The 22,313-nt window shown below is 34.7% G+C and overlaps 1 protein-coding gene across 1 annotated transcript in view; it reads right to left on the bottom strand.

Annotated features, from left to right (window-relative positions):
• The window catches only part of CPQ (carboxypeptidase Q), a 634,822-nt gene that overhangs the window by 372,274 nt on the left and 240,235 nt on the right, over positions 1-22,313 (bottom strand). Inside the window, exon 4 of the mRNA XM_074200426.1 lies at positions 9,112-9,319. Coding sequence (XP_074056527.1) covers positions 9,112-9,319 — 208 coding nt within the window. The remainder of the gene's footprint in view (positions 1-9,111; positions 9,320-22,313) is intronic.

The raw sequence follows: 22,313 nt of genomic DNA, 5'->3' as shown, positions 1-22,313 counted from the left end.
ATAGTAAGTAACTGGTTGTTTTGTAATTCTGCTGGCAAAGTAGAGCTGAAGTTATGTTAAAAATCCTGTTAAAGACCTGTCAGCAGGGAATGAGGTTGTTTGTTTAAAGGAAATTTCCCTAACAGTGCTCTGGAAAAACAGCTTTATTGTACATAGAAAAATCATAAGCACCTTCCTTTTCCATAGCTCCTTCTCAGTTGAATTCTAGCTCCTTCTCTATCCTTCTGAAAAATTATTTAAATATTTAAGTCTGAGAAATACTGCATCTAATAAGAAAGCCTTCATCGTATGGCACAGCAATTTACATGGGTGTAGGCAAATAGGAAAGGGCAATGTCAGAGAGTCGAGGATTAGCACTTTAGTTACTCTTCTATTTTCTACTACCAAGGTACTCTAAACCTCCTCTCACACATGTTCCTTCAATCTACCTTCTGACCTTATTATCATTGAAATTTACTGCTCTAGATAAAAACTCAACTAGGGCAGTATAAATGAATGAAGAAATGAACAAAGTCAGAAAGATGTTGATATTCAGTCATTTTTAGTCATGTATAATTCTTTGTTTCCCAATTTGGGATTTTCTTGGCAAAGATCCTGGAGAGAATTGTTATTTCCTTCTCTAGCTAATTTTAATGAAACTAAGACAAATAGGGTTAAGTGACCTATCAGAGTCACACAGCTGGTAAGTGTCTGAGGTCAGATTTGAACTTAGGAAGGTGAATCTTATTGACTCCAAGCCAAGCATTTTTATCTATTGTGCCACTTAGTTACTGCCATATATAGACGAGGAAATCAGCAAAAAAGTTGGGTTTTTTTCATTTTCTCATCTCTTAATAAGTTTATCTCGGAGAATTACAGAATCTCAAAGCTAGAAGAGATCTCATTTCATAGCTCCTACAATCTGCTCTCAAACAAACATCTCATCTGCCATACCCCCTTGGAAACCTCTATTTCCTCTAAAGGCATCTCAATTCATGTCAACAAGCAACATTGGACATGATGTAAAAATCTTCAGATCAAGGCCAGCATGATTCTATGATGATTCTAAGAGGTCTTGATTCTAAAATGTGGCCCAATCATACATGGTTGTTAGGACAGCTAGGCATCTCTGGGGTTAGGGCAGCTCAATTATTTGAGAGAGAATAGAAGAAAACTGTCCAGGGGTGTCTGATTGATTTTCTGATCCCTGCAGATATTGGAAGAGAGGCACCAAGTTATTATGAAATTGGAAATTTCTAGACTAGTAACTCCCAAAGAAGATAAAGGAGAAAAAAGAAAGAATATAGTCAGAAGAAAGGGCAGGGCAGATCGAAAGGGGTATTATTAGGAATAAGGAAGAAGAAAAGGAAGCTGAGTTAAGTTAAAGACAACTTGTTGGACAAAGAAAGATATAAGGTCCCCCAAATCGGGACTTTTGAGACTATATCAATACTATATTGTAGAAATTTCTCCATAACCTAGAAATTTTCCTTGACTATTCTTTCCACTTCCTTGCATTAAATGAAACTTGATTTTCCTTAAAGGATATCAGATAATCCTTTGAAGTGAAAAACTTGCTTTCAGAAAAATCACCAGTGACTTCTCTATATATTCATATTAATGAGCTGTTATTGCTAATGATGATAACTATATTTCTTGTCATCAACCATGTTGGAAACCTTGGCATCATCTTTGACTTCATCCTCCTTATTTACCTCCCTCCTGCCACACTGTTTTCATCCTACTAGTTGGCAAGTCCTGAAGATTCTACTTTGTTAATAATACTTGTATCTGACTTCTTTATTCCATTTCCCTGCCACTGAAACAGTTGGTGGCCTCATTAGCTCTTGGACAGACTATTGAGGCAGTATTTCAACTTGTACCCTTCTCTACCAATTAATTTTCTCAACCACTACCAAACTAGGCTTGTTGATGCATACAATCACAAGATCCCAATTCTTGAAATCTTTTACTGACCCTCTAAGCTTACTAAATATGTGCCGAATTACTTAACCTAGCATGCAAAACCCTCTGATCTACAACATTGTCTCATTTGATCTGCCCAACAATTGAGGTAAATATTAAATGTTTGTCCAGATATAGAAAAAAATAGACTCTTTATTACTCCCTGAACATGTCCCACAAAGCATTTTATAAGAAAATGAAAACTGAACTTGAGGTCAAATAGATCTAAGTTTAAATCCTATCTCTCACATGGATTATTTGTGTGACAATGAACAAGTCACATCTTGTTTTGACCTCTCTGAGTGTTCCATTTGCAAAATGGGTATAAGAATAATAGCCACAGTTTCTACTTTTTATAGATTTTTGGCGCTTCAAATGACATGTGTAAAATAAATTTTGCAAACTTTAAGGTACTAGAAAATGTCACCTATTATTGGTGTTTTGTTGATGTTATCATTATTATTTCTGCTTCCATGCCTTTACTCACACTTTTCCTTATGCCTTAAATGCCTTCCATTCCTATCTTACCAACTCTATCTATTAAATTTCTTCCTATCATTCAAGAGACCCTGAAGAATTCTCTTAAGAACTTTGGAGTTGATTGTTCAGTATGGGAAATACTGGCACAAGACTGCCCAGCATGGCATGCCCTCATTAGAGAGGACCCTATAATCTATAGGTAAGGTAGGTTTGAAAAAGTTCAAAGGAAATATGAGAGACATACATTTAAATTAGCTGCTTATATTGATTATTTGTGCCCAACCTGTGGTGGAGCATTCCGAGCTCGTATTATTCTGGTCAGTCATACACTATAACTTGTCTCTAATGTCAATTAGGTGGTGCAGTGGATAGAGCACTGTCCTTGAAGTCAGGAGGACCAGAGTTCGAATCAGACCTCAGAAAACTGACTCTAACTAGCTTGTGTGACTCTGGGCAAGTCACTTAACCTGGACTGCCCCTCATCCAGAGTCATCTCCAGTCATCCTGATCCATATCTAGCCACTGGATTCAGAAGACTCTGGAGGAGAACCTGAGACTGTGACTTAGCACAGCACCCTCTCACTCAAACCCAATTCATGGACTTGTCATGGTATCACCTCCTTGATGCCATGGCCTTCTTCGAGAATGAAGGACAAACATTACTATAACTTGTCTCTAACCCAGTGATGTCGTTTTGTTCTTCTTCAATAACAAAGGACAAGAGCCAACCACTTAATCATTCCTGGTCTATCTCAAATGACACCTCATTCAGGCACTAGGCTGACCAATCTTCCTTCCCCTCCTAATTCTGACTCTCTTAGACTTTGCCACCATGCCTCAGTTGCCATTTTATCCTGGAACTTTCATTTCCCCCTGGGTCCTGCTCACCCAAGAATATCATTTTACTCTGCCAATTCTCTTCTCCCTTTGATAAGTCCCTCCCAGGGCCTCCCTTTTTTTAAGAGTGATTCATATTGGTCAACCTTCATTCTCTTCCTATCTCTTCTCTGCCTTTCTGGAGTTGGTTATGATACCCCTTATCCTGGTACATCCCTTTATCATGTTGGTTCCTTTCTCTCAGTGTTAAGTTCTTCCTGGGGCCTTCATTTTGAGCAGACCAGACTGACCAGCCTTCATTCCACTCTGAGCTTCACTTCTGATCTTCTGCACTATAAAACCACATTCCCAGCTCTCTTATGTATTATCTTTCCCTTTCAGAATGTATGTTCCTTGAGAGCAATGGATATCATTCTTTTACTTTTTATATGTATCCTCAATGCTTGCCAAAGTGATATAAACTAAATTCTCATTGCCTTCTCTTGTTACCTTCATGGTTTCCATAAATCGAAGTGAACTCTCCTTCCCCTGGAATTTCACAATCTATTATTTATACTTTCCATTTCTAATGCTATTTTGATATTTTTATTGTTAGGTTTATGTATGAATTGGCTCCTCTATTAGAGTGTAAGCTTCATGGAAGGAGGGAGCCTGTTTTAATCTATATACCTCTGACACTATCTAGTACAGTATTTAGTATATAATAGCATTAAATAAATATCTGCTGAATTGAACAAAAATAAATATATGGTACAACAGGAAGTTTTAACTTGACATTCAAGAGGGTGGAAAGCTTTGGAAGCTTAATAATTAGAGGCAATACAGGATTATTTAAGAAAATGTCAATTCAATATCCTATGGTATGTTTAAGCTCAGGACAAAATGTGGATACAACCCAGTCCATGTCTTACATTCAGGGCTCATTTTACCAGTGGCTAAGTAGAAGTTCACCTATAGGAAATCAATTGATTAATCCTGGAAAGTCACCTTTTGCTTAAAAAAAATCTTCCCAACCTTTCTTCCTAGACTGAATATTGCCTGAAGTTCTCACACTGGAAAATCATTCTTTTGAGTAAACAAGAATGGCATGTTTAATGCCCATGACCAGTATTTCAAAAGAATAGTTCAGGCAGTCAAGAAACAAGTGCTGTATATTGAAGTCAGTACCAAAATTCAGTTAAACCCCATATTTTCAGTTGTCTCAATCTACTAGATTTATTCATTATAACTGGACCTTGATTTGACCCAAACCTTTTTAGATTTCCCACATAATATGCTAATGAATGGAGAATGTTCATTTCCCCCCCTTCCCTTCCTCCCCAGAGGACCCCCGTCTACCACTGCCTACTCTGATATATAGCTATTAATGAATTTGACACCTGAACTGAAGATATCTTTGACAGAGATCACTGGTACCATTGACAAGAACCATTGGTACCATTGACAGGAACCACTAGTAGAACTGCCAGACACCAGCACCACCACAAAGACAACACTAGTACAACTAATAGGTAGCCCTGCTATTACCAACAAACACTTTCCTAGATTTCAGAATGAAATTTCTGCAATATGAAACTTACCCTGTCACTCAAGAAATTGTTCTGGCTCCCTCTAAGCACAAGAATAAATTAAAACTTCATCTTCTCATCTATTTAACTTTTTGCAAACCACAACCTTAACAGTTTGACACCAGCCTACTACATTGCAGATTGTTCTCCTCCATTTATCTTATTTTAAAGAAATAATGTCCTAGCAATGGTTTTTCAACCATCTCTGGCTTATGTGATTTTGCCTATCTCCCAAATCCTCAACCCCATTTGCAATAATGTCACATTTGGAATTTCCTTTTACAATTGAGGAAACCAGGGTGAAAGGAGTCGATAAAACTTCCCCAAGGTTACCCAGCTAGTAAACATTAGAGACTGAACTTGAATTAAATTGTCCTGATCTTGTACTAGCCCATGTCAAACAATGGCAGAATCATCACAAATGAGATACTATTCATTTAGATGAACAAGTTCTAGCATGACAATATGTCAAGGACCTGTGATTTCATCAATGTCAGAAATTTTTCATCAGTTAAAACTCTAACTCACAAGCATGAAGGTTCCTTGAATTTCAAACTAAGGAACTTCCCCATAAGTCACATTCTGTGAAATGTCAGAGGTAGAATATAAATCCAATCTTTTTAACTCCAAGTCTATAATCTCTTAACTATTCCTTCACAGTGGCATTCTAATAAGTTTGGTTTGCTATTGTTGTTTTAATCAGTTGCATTCATCATGGCTTATATAGAGAAATTTTTCAAGTGTCAGAATCACGTCACTCATTTCAGCAATAGTTATTGTACATTCTCAAAGTCTCCAGGGAACTCCAATGGATTAAGCAGTGATTAGCTTTCTAATAAATGGAGAATAGGAAGAAAGGGCACTCAGTTTCAACTTGCTAATAGTAGTACATAGTTTTCTTAGGAAGAACTAAGGCTAGGACTAATTCAGTCCAACCCTATTACTAAGCCATCGAAGGGTTTTGAAAAAGAAGGTGATACACAAATAATACCATGTGGGCTTCCCCAGTGAAGATTCACATGCTTTCTTGAACCAGAATTCTTACCTGCAAATGTCTTTGCTTTAAGTAATGTGTCCATGAATACATAACAAGATGGTAGGAAGTAAATGTTTCTTTTCAAAAAAGGTTGCTGTCATCTGTGAAGTGTCAATCAGCAGTTTGTCTTATTTTGCACTCTCCTCTACCCTCCCTACATTCAATTACCCCCAGAAAATTCTGCTTCCTCACAAAGGGGGAGAAATTTGACATATCCAACAAACTTCTGCTTTGTTAGAGACAATTTCCACTGTAGAAAATTTACTTGGCATTATTTAGCACTTTGTTTTACTATAATTTGGAGCACTTTAACAAGGATGTTTCAGGGAAAGTAAGTCAATCTAAACTACCTAAACTACAATTTATGTCACTGTCAACCTGGAGGTGTTGGCAGAAGATAAATATGAAAGCCTTCAAAGGCCAAGCTTATGAAACCTTCTGAAGACCTCAGGGAATTTTGTCCACATTTGGATTTATAAAAACAGGAACCAATATGGTTAAATTAATGGAAATGGCATTAAAGAAGATTTGTAAGCATCTGTTTTGCAGATGCAGTGTAAAGACCGTGTGGCCCTCTCCATCTGATTTGCAGATGAAATCTCCTAGACATGTGGTCTCCCCAGTTAGAATATGAAATATTTGGGAGTAGAGAGTGTTTTGCTTTTCTATTTGTTTCCCTGGAGCTTAGCACAATTCTATGCAAAAAGGAAGGACATTATAAATGCTTTTTTCATTCATTCATTCATTCATAATACCCTCCACAAATTCAAGTACAGACATACTGGTCTGCTTGCTAGTCTTCATAGTCAGCCTTCCATCTTTCATAACCCCACCTTTGTAGTGACCATCCAACATGCCTGGAATGACCTCCCTCTCTAAGAAAACATGGCATAATAAATAGAGTCCTGAATTTGGATTCAAGAAACTTGGAATCAAGTTTGAATTCTCCCTTTGATACTTACTAGCTATGTGATCTAAGTAATCTCTCTGAGCTTCCATTTCCTCATGTATTTAATGAGAGGGTTATATTCAACAACAGCTAAGGGTTCTCTCAAAACTAAACTTATCATCCTCATCAATGACTACCTTTCTCAGCACTCCCCCCCATCACCCCTCCATTGCTAGTGCTTTCTCCCCTGAGGTTCCTTTGTATCCATTGTTATTACACATATACACATAGAAACAACTTACTAACTGTGTGACTCTGGGCAAGTCACTTCACTCTGTTTGCCTCAGTTTCCTCATCTGTAAAATGGAGAAGGAAATTGCAAACCATCCCAGTATCTTTGCCAAGAAAACTCCAAAAGGGGACACAGAGAGTCAAATATAACTGAAAAGACAACAACAATCCTACATTAGGATGTAAATTTCTTAAAGGCAGGGGCTGCCTTTGCTTTTCTCTCTCTCTCTACTCACAATGTTTATAGTAAACACTTAATAAGCTTTTATTCATTGCTGTTGCACTCTCCTCTTCTCATTCAACCCTGCCTCCTACCATAATCAATGTTCTGTCTCCACATAAAGGGGGAATAAATTTTATATATCCAATAAACCAGCTTTGTTAGAGATAATGAATAAATGACTTAATAAATGAATGTCATAGCACACTTTTAGAATGTAAAGATGGTAAGAAGTTGGAAGATAGAATTAACCTAGTGGATTATAGAGTAAAGATGAAAAAAAGATTGTGTCAATCAGTAATATGGAGTGGAATCTAATAAGAGGAAATGAAATGAAGACAGTTGTCATTCAAGGAGGGAGATAAAAAGGGGAACTAACAGAAGGAAGGGAAGGAAAAAGGGGAAAGAAAGGGGGGTGAATATAGGAGGGCAAACACACTGAAGGGGGTGGTATTCAAAAACAAAATACTGGGGAATATGGATAATGTGAAAAAGGGGGAAATACAACCAGAGGGAAGATAGCATGGAGGGCAATAAAGAGTTAGTAATTATAACTTTGAATATGAATGAGATGAACTCTCCCTTAAAATGTAAGTGAATAGCAGAGTAGATTAAAAACCAGAATCCTACAAAATGCTCCTTATAAGAAACTCATTTGAAGCAGAGAGTTACATATAGAGTCAAAGTAAAAGATTGGAGTAAAATATATTTTGCTTCAGCTGAAGTGAAAAAAGCAGTTGTGGTGACCCTTATCTCAGACAAAGCAGCTGCAAAAATAGATATCATTAAAAGAGATAAAGAAGGAAACTTATCCTCTTAAAAGGTATTATAGACAATAAGGTGATTTTAATACTGAATATATATGCACCAAATGGGATAGCATCCAGATTCTTAAAGGAGAAGCTGAAAGAACTATGGGAAGACATAGACAGCAAAATTCTACTAGTGGGAGACCTCAACCTCCCAATCTCAGATTTAGATAAATCTAATCATAAAATAAACAAAAAAAAAGTTAAGGAGGTAAATAGATTGTTAGAAAACCTAGATATGATAGACTTATTGAGGAAACCAGAGAAAGAATTGTGGAGTTTGAACAAAGACCAAAGACTATTACCTTCAATTTAGAAAAAGAACCCGTTATCTTATTATGTAATTTTGCTATCTCTTATATTTTATTTTCTTACTTAAGGATGTGATTTCTCTCTCATCACATTCAATTTGGATCAATGTATACCATGGAAACAATATATACACTGGCAAATCACCTTCTGTGGGGGGTAGGGGGAGGGAAGCAAGATTTGGGGAAAAATTTTAAAACTCAAAATACATAAAATCTTTGAAGATAATTGTCATTGTTAGTTATTTGAGTTCAAAGTCAAGTGCAAAAAGTGCTCTGGATTTGGAGGCATAGAACATGGCTTTAAAAGGAGATGAAACAAGGTGATAAGTTCTGTTCACTCTTGGTAAGACCTGCTTAGAGGTTTGAAGGGATAGGAACTTGAGTTTACTATCTAAAATAAGGATTTGGAAATTGAGAGGCAACATGGTATAATGGATAGATGGGGTTTAAATCTGATATTCACTAGGTTCAGGACCATGGACAAGTCATTTGCCCTCTTTATAAAAAGAGGACAATGATGCTTACAAGAGTAGTTATTTCTTATAGATCTTGTAAGACTCTATGAGATAATGTAGACAAGACATTCTGCAAAATTTATATTGATTCTATCAAAGTCAAAGGAACTGTATTCTCCCTTTTCTCCAAATCTATTAAAAATGACAACTGTTTTTGAAACATCACTCCTGAACTGTGTAAACTGAATATTCTTTGCAGTACAACATTTACCTGTTCTGGATACTTGCTCCCAATGATCTCAGCCACAGTATTGAAGGATTCTGTATTTGGGTAGTTCTTTGCTTCCATCTTTAGTTGGATGATAATTTTAGTCCCCCGGGAAGCCATCCTTGCCATCATTTCTGCATCCTCCACAGTAATGCAGGCTGTTGGGATCTTAGGTACACCATCTTGGTAGAACTGAATTCCTGTGTGGGGACTTGAGGAAAAAAACAAAACAAAACAGCCTGCATTAATCCCAAAAGACTGAATTAGATAAAAGAATGGTATTTATATTAATCTTACCAATATATTCCCACTTGATTCTTTTTTGTTTTGTTTTTTTTTTAATGCCAGCTACTTGTGAATAGGTAAAAGAAGATTATTGCTATCTTGAAAAAATTAGGTTGGCAAACAAAAAAGCAGATTAACCACTTGTGTTGGAGGCCACCCCTAGTGGGAGAATCTGCTTTAGTGTGGCTAAACTATGATACTTATGCCAAAGGCTACACAGTTAGATGTAGCCTTGACAATGAGGGGTAACAGCAACAATGAATGATTCTTAACAGAACTTCATGACTAGAATTTATCTGAACTTGTCCCATTCTTGACTGAGCATATAGAACACTGGTACTGGTCAAAGAAATGCAATAATTAGGGATTTTGCCTGAGGGTGATATCATTCAGAGGGTGAGCGCAAAGGATTATTGATATGCCAAGGTCAGGGCATCTTGCTTGCTTGCTAGGCTTTACCTCTGGAAAAGAGGCTATCTCTTAATAATATCTTGACATGACCAAAAGAAAGTCTCACAGTAGTGTAAAAATAAGTGGATTACTTGGATATTGACTTAGAAACCAAAAATTAACATTTTCTATGTTGCACTGAATTTTTATTTATTTTATTAAACATTTCTCAAATGCTTAAAATGCAATAAAATTTGAGCTCCTTTCAGGCTTACATATTTACTAGTTGTATGACCCTGAGCAAATTATTTAATCTAGAATACCTCAGTTTCATCAGTGGTAAAATGGTACCTACCTCTCAGGGATGCTATGAGAAACTATGAAATTTGTAAATAACGTAGCAGTCTCTGATACATAGTATGTCATTAAAAATATTTGTTCCCTTCTTCCTTCTTTTTTCCAGGACAATAGGTAGGGCATGAACAACAATCACATAAAATGGGAAGGCTCTGAAGTATTTGAACAATAAAAAATGTTTCATACTACAATGGATAAAACTGAGGAAATTTGGAAGGATCCTAAGAACAGGGGCAACCCTATTGAACATAAGGAGAGATATGTCCTGAAGAAAGGGAAGTTGGAAGATGAATTGCCACAAGTAACTTCAAGTCTACTTCCCACTAATCTTGAAAGGCAAGAATAAGCAACTGGGGAATGACTAAAGAACCTACAATATATGGTTGTAATAGATTATTAACATGCTAGGAAAAAAGGAATATGATCAATATAGATACTAATATTTATATGAGCTGATTCAAATATAGTAAGCAGAACTAGAAAAGTAATATATGTATATGTATATATATATATATATATATATGTATGTATGTATGTATGTAAGTATACAAACATTCTAAAATTAGGTAATTGGAAGGAAAGAACATCAACAACAGAACAACTGATACTGAATGCTGGTAAAATTCTTGTGCCCAAATTCAGCCTCAAAGAAAAGGCACCTTCCTGCCTGTTTACCAAGGAAGCCACTATTGCATACAACACAATGGATGTCTGCCTTTTTGATATTTAGTTTTGATGAAATTTATTTCTTTTTTTAAATATTCTTTCTCATTAGGGATGCTCACCAAAAGGATAAGGGTAGAGGAACACACTGGGAAATGTAGGTGATGTAAAAACAAAAAATATCAATAAAGTTATTGCTTTTTGAGAAAAGGATAAAAAATAGATGTCAGAGATTTTGTGAGGATTAATGAAACATGTTTAATCAAAGTGCACTCTTCTCCTTCCTCCCTTATATCTAATCTACACAAATATAAGGAAACATTATTATTCTGTACTAATCTTTTTTTTCCTTTCTGGCATATCCCCCCTGCCCCCCAAGAATGATTTTTAATCAATGGCTTTATTAACATATTGGTGATTCAGCATCTGGTTTCTCTTAATTGATTTGCTCTCATCCTGAAGCTTCAATCATGTCACCATCTTTCCTATGCCCTGAGACCTGTGATAGGTCACAGATCAAATGATCAGAGTTTCTGACAATTGCTTTCAGTTAATCATATTTATTTTTCAACATATCCCCAGTTACCTCCTAACCTGGTCCTCTTATTCCACATTTTTTCAAGCTATCCTGTGTTCACAAGACAACCTTTTTCAACATGCTTTCCAAACCATAAACTTGACCACCCATAAACTACATTTATTTATTCACTTCCTCAAAGAGATATACTATCCTGCACCTTCAATTGTCCAAAATACTTGCCAGCAAGCTGACTTTTGTACTTCAAAAGCATCACCAAATCATCTAAAAATTCAAATCATAACCTGGTAGATAAGCTTATCTGTCTTGCTCAATTTTTTTTTTATCAATGACTTGGTTGAGGTTATACTTATCAAAACTGAAGATAATAAAAAGGTATGTTGTTGTGTTATTGCTATTGTTGTTTAGCTATTTTTCAGACCAACTCTTTGAATTTAATTGAAGTTTTATTGGCAAAGATATTGGAGTGGTTTGCTATTTCCTTCTTCAGCTAATTTTTTTAAAGATGAGGCAACTGAAGTAAAGGAGGTTAAAATGACAGAAAAGAAATTTATGATGATCCTGGAAATAATCTATGTTGGAATTACCTAGCTGTGTGGCCTTGGGCAAGTCACTTAACCCCATTTACCTTGCAAAACCTAAAAAATAGAAGACAATGTTTGGTTCTCTTTTTTTCTTACTCTATATTATCTTAGTTATCTCATCAGTTATAACTATCATCTATCTCTATACAGATGATTTCCAAATCTAAATATACACCCTCTCTCCTGAGTTTCATTCTTGTATCACTTGTATCAATTTAGATATCTCAGAACTGGAGGTCTCATAGACATCTTCAAATCAACATGTCAAAAACAGATCTCATATTTTTCCCCAATCCTTTCCTTCTTCTAAATGTCCTTATTATTATCCAGCATACCACCATCCTCCCCAATCAAGCAAGCTCAAAACCTAAGTATCATTCTTAATTCCTTACAATTTAAGGCAGAGATGTGGCTTTCTTTGCACTCCTATACTTAGTACAATGACTGGCTCATAGTTAAGTATTTAATACATGCTTATTGATTGTCCAGTGGATTGATAATGTCTTACATATATTAGAAATTCAATAATTTTTTTTATTGAATTAGACTGGATCACAAAATTTTAAGTGTGGAAGGGACATCAGTGTCAATTTAGTTCAACTCAAAGCTAAAAAGTAATATTCTTTTTAACAATGAAAGAAATGACAAGCTAGAAAAATTGAGAAATGAGTATGCAAAGACAAGTACTTAGGTTCAAAAATTAATTGCTTAAGTCAGAATATGCCAGATGTTACTATAAAATAGCTCATATGAGAAAGATTTAAGTATTCTATTGAACTAGAAGTATTTATGAATCAGTAGTTTAATGAGGCACTTAAAAGAATTGATACTGCATCAATAAAAGCAAAGTTTCTATCATAAGAAAGATTATAATGAAAATTCAAAATCAAGAATTTAAACTGGAATGGACCCAGTGGCTATCTGATCCATCCATACCTGACTCCTGTACAACTTTTTCAGACTCTCTTGAAAATCTCCAGTGGAGGGGAACCTACCACCTCATGGAGCAGCTTTTTTTTGCTCATTCTACTTTTCCACAAATTGTTGTTATTCTGACATTTCAGTCATGTCTGACTCTTGATAACCCCGTTTGGGGATTTTCTTGGAAAAGATACTAGAGTAGTTTGCCATTTCCTCTCCTCATTTAACAGATGAGAAAACTAAGGCAAACAGAGTTAAGTGATTTTCCCGAGTTCATACAGATAGTAAATTTCTGAGGTTGGGTTTGAACTCAGTATGAGGAGTCTTCCTGTCTCTAGATCATCACCAGCTACCTGATCATCCCAATAACAGGTATACCTATTCTAGAATCCTAGAATCTTGGTCAGTTACATAATTCTCACAATGATTCTTCATTTCTTCAGACAGTGCTATACAATGGTTCATTATTGATGTTGATGCACTGTTGAACCACAAGCAAGTGTCCAAAAAAAAAAAAAAGAGGACTACATTAAGATTTATTATTCACATGGGATATATAATGTTTAGTTAACAACAATCTGCTTGTTCTCAAGCTGTCTCTTAACAGAAGATCAGTCTAACACTTCTTGACAGGGATGTTTTCAACACAATATGTCTTCAAATTAATTTGTTCGAATAAATGACGGATATAAGCTTTCACAATCAGAACAAGAAGCCAGAAATGGAGAAGGATTGTCTATCTGGGATCTCAGATTCAAAAAATAAATCCAGTAATTTATTTCTGGATGTAGCATTGTTCATTGACCTTTATTTAGTATTTAAGTATTAAGTCCATAAGTGATAGTGTGGGATATGATCCAAAGTCAGATCTTAGCACAAAGCCAGTGGACTTCTGTGGATGGCATCATAAGTCACAAAGAATCTCTGAATGCAATGGAAAAATTCATATTCTGTTAAAATATTACTATTGGAGCCATGAACTCATCCAACATTTCTGGAGAGCAATTCGGAATTATGCCCAAAGGGCAACAAAGATGTGCATATACTTTGATCCAGCAATACCACTACTGGTCTATACACTGAAGAGATTATGAAAAAGGGTAAAACTATCACTTGTACAAAAATATTCATAGCAACCCTGTTTGTGGTGGCAAAGAATTCGAAATTAAGTGAATACCCTTCATTTGGGGAATGGCTTAACAAGCTATGGTATATATATGTCATAGAACACTACTGTTCTATTAGCAACTAGGAGGGGTGGGAATTCAGGGAAGCCTAGAAGAATTTGCGTGAACTAATGCTGAGCAAGATGAGCAGAACCAGGAAAAACATTGTACACCCTAACAGAAACATGGGGGTGACCTTGATGGACTTGCTCATTCCAACAGTACAACAACCAGGAACAATTCTGGGCTATCTGAAATAGAGAATACCATCTGTATCCAGAGAAAAATTGTGGACTTTGAAGACTATTACCTTCACTTTAGAAAAAAACCCATTAAATTATTATATAATTTTGCTATCTTTTATACTTTATTTTTCTTCCTTAAGTATATGATTTCTCTCTCATCACATTCAACTGAGATCATTATATGCCATGGAAACAATGTAAAGACTAACAGAATGCCTACTGTGTGGTGGGGGTGTGGGGAGGGAAGCAAGAATGGGGGGAAATTGTAAAACTCAAAATGAATAAAATCTTTATATAAAAAAATATTACTCTTGGAGGGGGCAGGTAGATGGCGCAGTGGATAGAGCACCAGCCCTGTAGTCAGGAGGACCTGAATTCAAATCTTTCATCAGACACTTAATAATTATCTAGTTGTATGATTTTGGGCAAATCAGTTTACTCTGTTGCCTTGTAAAAACTTTAAAAAAACAATATTACTCTTGGAAAAGGAGGACTGCAACTGACTGAACTGACTTTGGAATTAAGGTCATAGATTCAAATCATGTCTGTGAATCTTATTAGCTTTGTTATCTTGAGTCAGTCATTTGATCTCTTAGGGCCTTAGTGTTTTCATCTGTAAATTGGAGAGGAAGAGGAAGAAGATGACTAGAAAACCTATAGTGTCTTATTCAAGCTCTAAATCTCTGATCTATTACTACTCTAGATGACACAGTAGATAGTTGGATAAAGCAAGTGATTTGCCCAGGATAACACAGTTAGTAAGTATTCGAGGTGATTTTTGAATACAAGACACAAACATTCAGCCCCAGATTTCTCATCTAAAAAATGGTGATAAAGGTGACTTCCAGGGTGAAGCCAAGATGGCAGAGTGAAGCTCGTATGCTAGTGGAGCTTTTCCCTACACAAAGTTAAATGAAATCTCAACATGGGCATTAAAGCTAGAGATAATCCCTCCCTCTCCCACAAAAAACCCCACCAAGTTCTCAACTGCAGACATCATGGAGGATTTTCAGTGAATATCTGCTTTTTCGGAGGAAAAGGGGGAATAGAACCCAGCTAAGCTGAGAGCAGGAAAGCCGGCAAGAGTTTTCTAGTCATAGCTCAGCTGAGGTCCCAGCAGTTAGACAGCAGCCCTGGTCCCAAGTCAACTAGATAGCAGGCTAGCAGTGAGGGTCCTAACCCTAGTTGGAGTTATCTGGACCTGAGAATACTAGGGCAACAAACAAACAAACAATCACTCCATAAGCAGAACCTGGACATAAAGACTTCTGCATAGACTGGACTGCACAGACAATACTTGGCAAACAATAAGCCAGGGATAAGACCCCAGCCCCAAAACAAAAATCTGGGAACTATACTCCCTGTACTACAGGAGCAGAGTTCAATTATCAAAATGAGCAAAAAAAGTATGCCAAACATAGAAAGCTACTATTCAGATAGAGATGATTAAATACCATTTCAGAAAAAGAAAGCAGTGACAAATTACCTACATGGGAAGTCTCAAAAGAGCTTATGAATTACATTCAACTCTAAATCCCATGGAAGAGCTTTAAAAAGATTTTTAAAATCAAAGAAGAGAGGAAGAAGGAAAATGGAAAAAAAGAAAAGAGAGCCATGCAGGAAAATTTTGAAAAATTGTCCAAAGAAATCATCTCCTTTAAAAGTAAAAAGAGCCAACTGGACAAAAGAATGTAAATCATCAAAAATAATAAAATGGATCAACTGGAAGAGGAATACAACTCATCAAAAACATCAAATCGACCATATGGAAAGAGAATGAAAGTCATCAAATGTTCAATTAACAATCTGGAAAAGGAAAACAACTCATTTAAAGGCAAAATTAACCAACTGAAAAGGAAACACAAAAGCTAACTGAAGAAAATACAACTTTAAAATGAGAATTAGACAAAAAGAAACTAATGATTCTATGAGACATGAAGATTCCATCAAACAAAATCAATAGGTTGAAAAATTGAAGAAAACATTTAGGAAAAAAGCAAATGACATGGAAAACAGATCCAGGAGAGATAATTTATGAATTATCAGTTTACCCAAAAGCCTAAATTAAAAAAAAAGAATCTGGAAAATATCTTTCAAGAAATTATCTTTGTCTAGATCAAAAAAGACAAAAATCATCCTTGAAAGAATACACAGAACACCTCCAGAATGAGATCCCAAAGGATTGTCATGGCCAAACTAAAGAAATCTCAACTAAAGGAGAAAATACTCTAGGCAGTCAAAATAAGAAGTAATTTAAATACCAAGGAAGCACAATCAGAATTACACCAATTTAATAGCTCCAACAGTAAAGTATCAGTGAGCCTAAGAGATGATATTTTAGAGGGCAAAGGAACTTGGAGTACAACCAAGAATTAATCATGCTGCAAAATTCAGCATAATATCTCAGAGAAGAAAGATGAACTTTCAATGAAAAATTACATGCAATAAAGAGCCGTAGAAAGATTAAAAAAATAATTGGAAATCAAATAATCTAATTTTAAAGAACAAGTGGATCAAACAAATAGAAATAATCACTTCATCCAAGAAAATGACAACAATGAAACATATTACCAAAATTTAGGGGATGCAGCCAAAGCAGTTTTTAGGGGAAATTTTATATCTCTGAATGCTTATATGAACAAAATAGAGAAAGACAAGATCAATGAATTGAGTATGAAACTAGAAAAGCTAGAAAAAAACAAATTAAAGATCCTCATTAAAATATCAATTTAGAAATTCTGAAAATCAAAGGAGAGATTAATAAAATTGAAAGCAAGAAAACCATTGATCTAATAATAAACCTGAGAGTTGGCTTTATAAAAAAATAAATTGGATGTACCTTTGGTTTAAAAAAATGGAGGAATATCAAATTGTCAGTACCAAAAATGAATGTGAAGGAAATCATAGAAATAATATGGAGCTAATTTGCCCAAATGTATACCAATAAATTTGACAACCTGAGTGAAATGGATGAATATTCACAAAAATACAAACTACCCAGATTAAAAGAAGAAATAAAATACTTAAGTAACCCCATTTCAGAAAAAGAAATTGAAGAAACCATCAATAAACTCCCTAAGAAAAAGTCTCCAAGTCCAGATGGATTTACAAATGAATTCTACCAAACATTTAAGGAACAATTAATTCCAACACTACATATATTATTTTTAAAAATAGGAGACAAAGTTCTGCTAAATTCCTTTTATGACACCAATATGGTGCTGATACCTAAACCATAAAGAGCAAAAACAAAGAAATATTGACCAATCTCCCTAATGAACATTGATGCAAAAGTCTAAATTAAGTTTTACCCAAGAGATTAAAACAAGATATTACTAGGATAATACACTATGATCAGGTAGGATTTGTGCCAGGTAGTCAGGGATGGCTCAATGTTAAAAAAAAAATCAACATAATTGAACACATCAATAATAAATCAATAGAAATCATGATTATTTCAATAGATGCTGAAAAATTCTGACAAAATATATCCCTTTCTATTAATTTCTTTCAAATAATGAGATAACGTGCAAAAAAGCATTTCTAAACCATAAAGTATTCATATAAGTGTTATTTTTTAATATTACTATTACCTACCCACCCCACACACATACACCCAATAGTTCTTCAGGTCTTTTATAGCAAATAATACTCAGTTACTGGAGAAGACTGCTCAAAAGAGAGTAGTGTTTAATGGGAACTTTGGAGGAAACTTCTAGCTTGGGACAAACATGCAAATACATAAAATTAAATTAAGGCTATGATTTTAGTTGAATCCTAAAATATGGGCACATGAGAACTTCTGCACTCCCACTCCCATGGCACTTAGGAAGATAAGGCTCTGCTGCTCAAGGACACCAAGTGAAGATAATTTACAGTGCTCCCATACAGAACAGTCCCTAACAGTCCTGTCTACCAGCTTCCTGAGCAGACATCAGCAAATGTTTCCTACTATTTACAGTTTAGCTCTCTCATGGTAATCTATTGATCACAGATGATTTATAAAGCACCTATTAAATTCTAGTCCTTGGTATTGAGACTACAAAGAGAAAAATGGAACTGTCTTGGCTCTAAGGTAACTTGTAATCAATCTATATGGAGAGACACTATGTACATATATAAGCAAAAACATTCTATACAATGTCAATATAAGGTAATATGATGGGGAAGGAAAGCAGAAAGGCACGAGCTTAATCAGGGATGGGTAATCTGAGTCCAGTGACCAGATATGAATCAAGTCAACTGGAAGAAACTATTTGAATGATCTTAAATTCAAACATCTAGATGCTCACGAGAACAATTACAAAGCTGCCACAGTTGGGTCCAACAGACTCCTAGAAATTTTACTCAACAACCATCCTTTCAAAATTAAGACTAAAACCTTACCACACAAGTCAATCACCCTTGATTTGGGTGAAAGAAATATTCTATAGTAGAAAAGTATTTGATTAGGAGGACGGAAAAACCTGGGTTTTAATTCTACCTCCCACATATAATAGTTTTATAAATATGAGCAAATCATTTAACCTACGAGCCTTCTTCCCTCACCTTAGCCTTTTAGCATGCATATTTTCCTTTAAGATTTGACTCAATATAGCTTGTGGTTCTCAACATGAGGACCATGAACTTGATTTTAAAAACATTTGGAATGTATATTTCAATATTTTTTTATTTCCTTTGTAATCCTATGCATTTATGCTTTTAAAAACATGATTCTGAGAAGGGACTCACAGAAGTGATGGTCAAAATGTCAAAAGCAGTCCTCAAAACAAAATAGTTTAAGAAACATCTATTCTATATGAAGTTTTTACTGATCCCCCGCCCTTCCGCTGCAGATTACCTAAACCCCATATCACCTTGTGTCTATTTTATAGATATACCTCCATATGCATGTTCTCTAACCTGATGGAATGTTAAACTACTTGAGAACACGGCTTCTTTTGCTTCAGTTACAGTATTCTCAGGACCAACACAATGACAAGTACATAGTAGTAACTTCATAATACTAATGGATTCATTGATTATATCATCTTTTGCATAGGACTCATATAATTGTAATAAATGAGATACACAATTATTTATATGTGCTAGTATCCTTAACAACTATCAAAATTTGATATTAATAATTATCATACTGGTGGGTCTATAATAAAACCCCTATAAATCGACTGAAAATGAATTCCCTAAAAATCTTTTTCTTAAATTTATAACATTGCAAATATCTCCTACACTAAAAGACACATTTGGAAACAGTTGAATTTTGTGAGTGATTCTCAATTCCAAATATGATAAATGTCCAGTTTGAATAAACAAGTTAACTAGCCCTCCCCATTATTATAATCACCTAAAGTCTCTTCAAGAATTATTCCAGGAGCAGTCACTTATGAATAGTCCTTGTTTGTTTTTTTTATTTAAAAGAAACCCAACTTTTTCTATGCATAACTTTTTCTTTATTATAAGTTAACATCAGTACTTGAAAGTGGAATATACATGAGTTATCTGCCAAGAGGGCAACAATGCACCTCTACAGAGGGAGATACAAGTCTTTCTGGTTTTTTTGGTGTTTTTTTTTTTTCCCTCAGAGTCATATAACACTTTGACTAAAATGAAAAAAAAAAACCCCATTAACATCACAATGGAGTCTTAGAATGTCTGAGGTCTGGAGGCCAGAAGGGTTGGGGAGAGGTTATGATAGTCTAAGGCCTTTGAAGGTGAGTCCTTTTGTTTCCACATTCTTTTTCTTAGAAACTTCTTTTCTAATGAGGTTACAAGGGCAGACATGTTGTATATCATTTCCAGAATCTTGGTAGTGATCTGTGATTTAAAAAAATAAATGAATGAATGAATGAATGAATAAATAAATAAACCTTCCCTTAGAAAGCTCCATACTGACTATGCAAGTTGTAAATGTCTAGTGCCTGCCACACAAAATTCAGCTCACATATTCATGTAATCATCCACAACACAAAAGCAAGTAGCTCACATTCATACTAAATGTTAGAAGGAAGGTCTGTGCTAAAACACAGACAACAATTCAGAAGGAGATGGGGTTATATTGGAGGATTCAACAAGCTGTTTTCATCTCTGATTTCTGCAATTCTGCTTGGATAACAGAAGATAGGCAGGAAAAAAATCTATTTCTAGATTTTATTCCATATTGAAGGCACTTTTTACAGACAAAATAAAAGACATATCTAGCATAATAATCTTATAGTCACTGAGCAGCTCTTATTGAAGAGAATGTTAAATATGGTGGCCTTTACAGCTGCCATAGAAATAGAGCCATTTATAACAGAGAAAAGGAGGAACTCAGCAAGACAGTGAATTTGGATTCAGATAACATGAGTTCAAATCTTAATTTGGTCATTTTCTTCCTGTGAGACGATAAGCAAATCACAACTCTCTGAGTCTCAATTTTCTAAATGATTCTAAAGTCCCTTCCATCTAAAGCTGTTACAAGGGTAGACTAAAAGTTTAACAACTGAAACACTTTTACCATTATTCAATCTTAGAAAAGAAGTTGAATAAGCTGTTAATGAATTCCATAAGAAATAATTCCTAGGGTCAAATGGGTTCACAAGTGAATTCTATCAAACATTTAAAAAAACAATTCCAATACTATATAAATATTTTGGGGAAAAATACATGAAGAAATCCTACCAGACTCCTTTTATGACACAAATATGGTGCTGATATTTAAACCAAGAAGACCTAAGACAAAGAAAGACAATTATAGACCTATTTCTCTAATGAATATTGTTACAAAACATTTTTTAAAAAAGGTAAATTACAGCATTATATCACAAGGATCATACATTATGATCAGGTGGGATATATATATACCAAGAATGTGGGGTTGATTCAATATTTAGGAAAACTATCAAAATAATTGACCATATCATTAACAAAAGCAACAGAAAGCATATGATGATCTCAACAAAATACAAAACCCATTCTTATTTATAACAGTAGAGAGCATAAGAATAAATTGAGAATTCTTTAAAATGACAAGGAATATTTATATAAAATCACCAAGTAGCATTATCTTTAATGGGAATAATCTAGAAGTCTTCTCCAAAAGACCAGGGGTGAAACAAGGATGCCCATGATCACCATTATTCAATGTAATACTAGAAATGCTAGATATAGCAATAAGAGAAGAACAAGGAATCAAAGGAATTAAAACAGGCAATGAGGAAGTAAAACTATCACTTTTTACAGATGATAATGTATACTTAGAGAATCAACTAAAGAATTACCTAAAATGATTCACAATTTTAGTAATGTTTCAGGTTATAAGATAAATCCACAGAAATTATCAGTATTTCTTTATATGACCAATATCACCCAATAGCAAGAAATAGCAAGAGAAATTACATTGAAAATAACTAAACAATATAAAATACTTCAGCGCTTACCTGCCAAGACAAATCAGGACCGATATGAACAAAATTACAAAATTTTTTTACATAAAGTCAGATCTAAGCAATTAGGAAAAAATATCATTTGCTTATGAGTAGGCCAAGGCAATCTAATAAAAATGACAATTCGTCCAAAACTAATTTTCTTATTTGGTGCCATACCTATCAAACTATTAAAAATTAATGATAGACTTAGAAAAAATAACAATGAAATTTATCTGGAAAAACAAAAAGATCAAGAATATCAGGGGTATTACTGGAAAAAATACAAAGTAAAGTGGCCTAAGAATACCAAATCTCACACTATAATATAAAATAATAAGCATCAAAACTGTCTGGTACTGGCTAAGAAACAGAATGATAGATTAGTGGAATAAAATAGGTACTCAAGACACACAATAAATGACCACAATAAATCAATTTCGATAAATCAAAAGACCCTAGTCTTTGGGATAAGAACTAACTATTTGACAAAAACTGTTGGGAAAACTGAAAACAACAGGACCCACGCTAGATATAGAGTAACATCTCACATCATATTCCAAGAAAAAGTCAAAATGGGTGCATGATTTATACATAAAGAGTGACACATTTATACATAAAGAACAATAAATTAAGAGGCTAAGAAATAAGAC

The sequence above is a fragment of the Macrotis lagotis genome, chromosome X (assembly GCF_037893015.1).
Source record: "Macrotis lagotis isolate mMagLag1 chromosome X, bilby.v1.9.chrom.fasta, whole genome shotgun sequence".
Classification (NCBI taxonomy): Eukaryota; Metazoa; Chordata; class Mammalia; order Peramelemorphia; family Peramelidae; genus Macrotis; species Macrotis lagotis.
The sequence above is the reverse complement of the archived record's forward strand: the minus strand, read 5'-3'. Positions and strand labels throughout refer to the sequence as shown.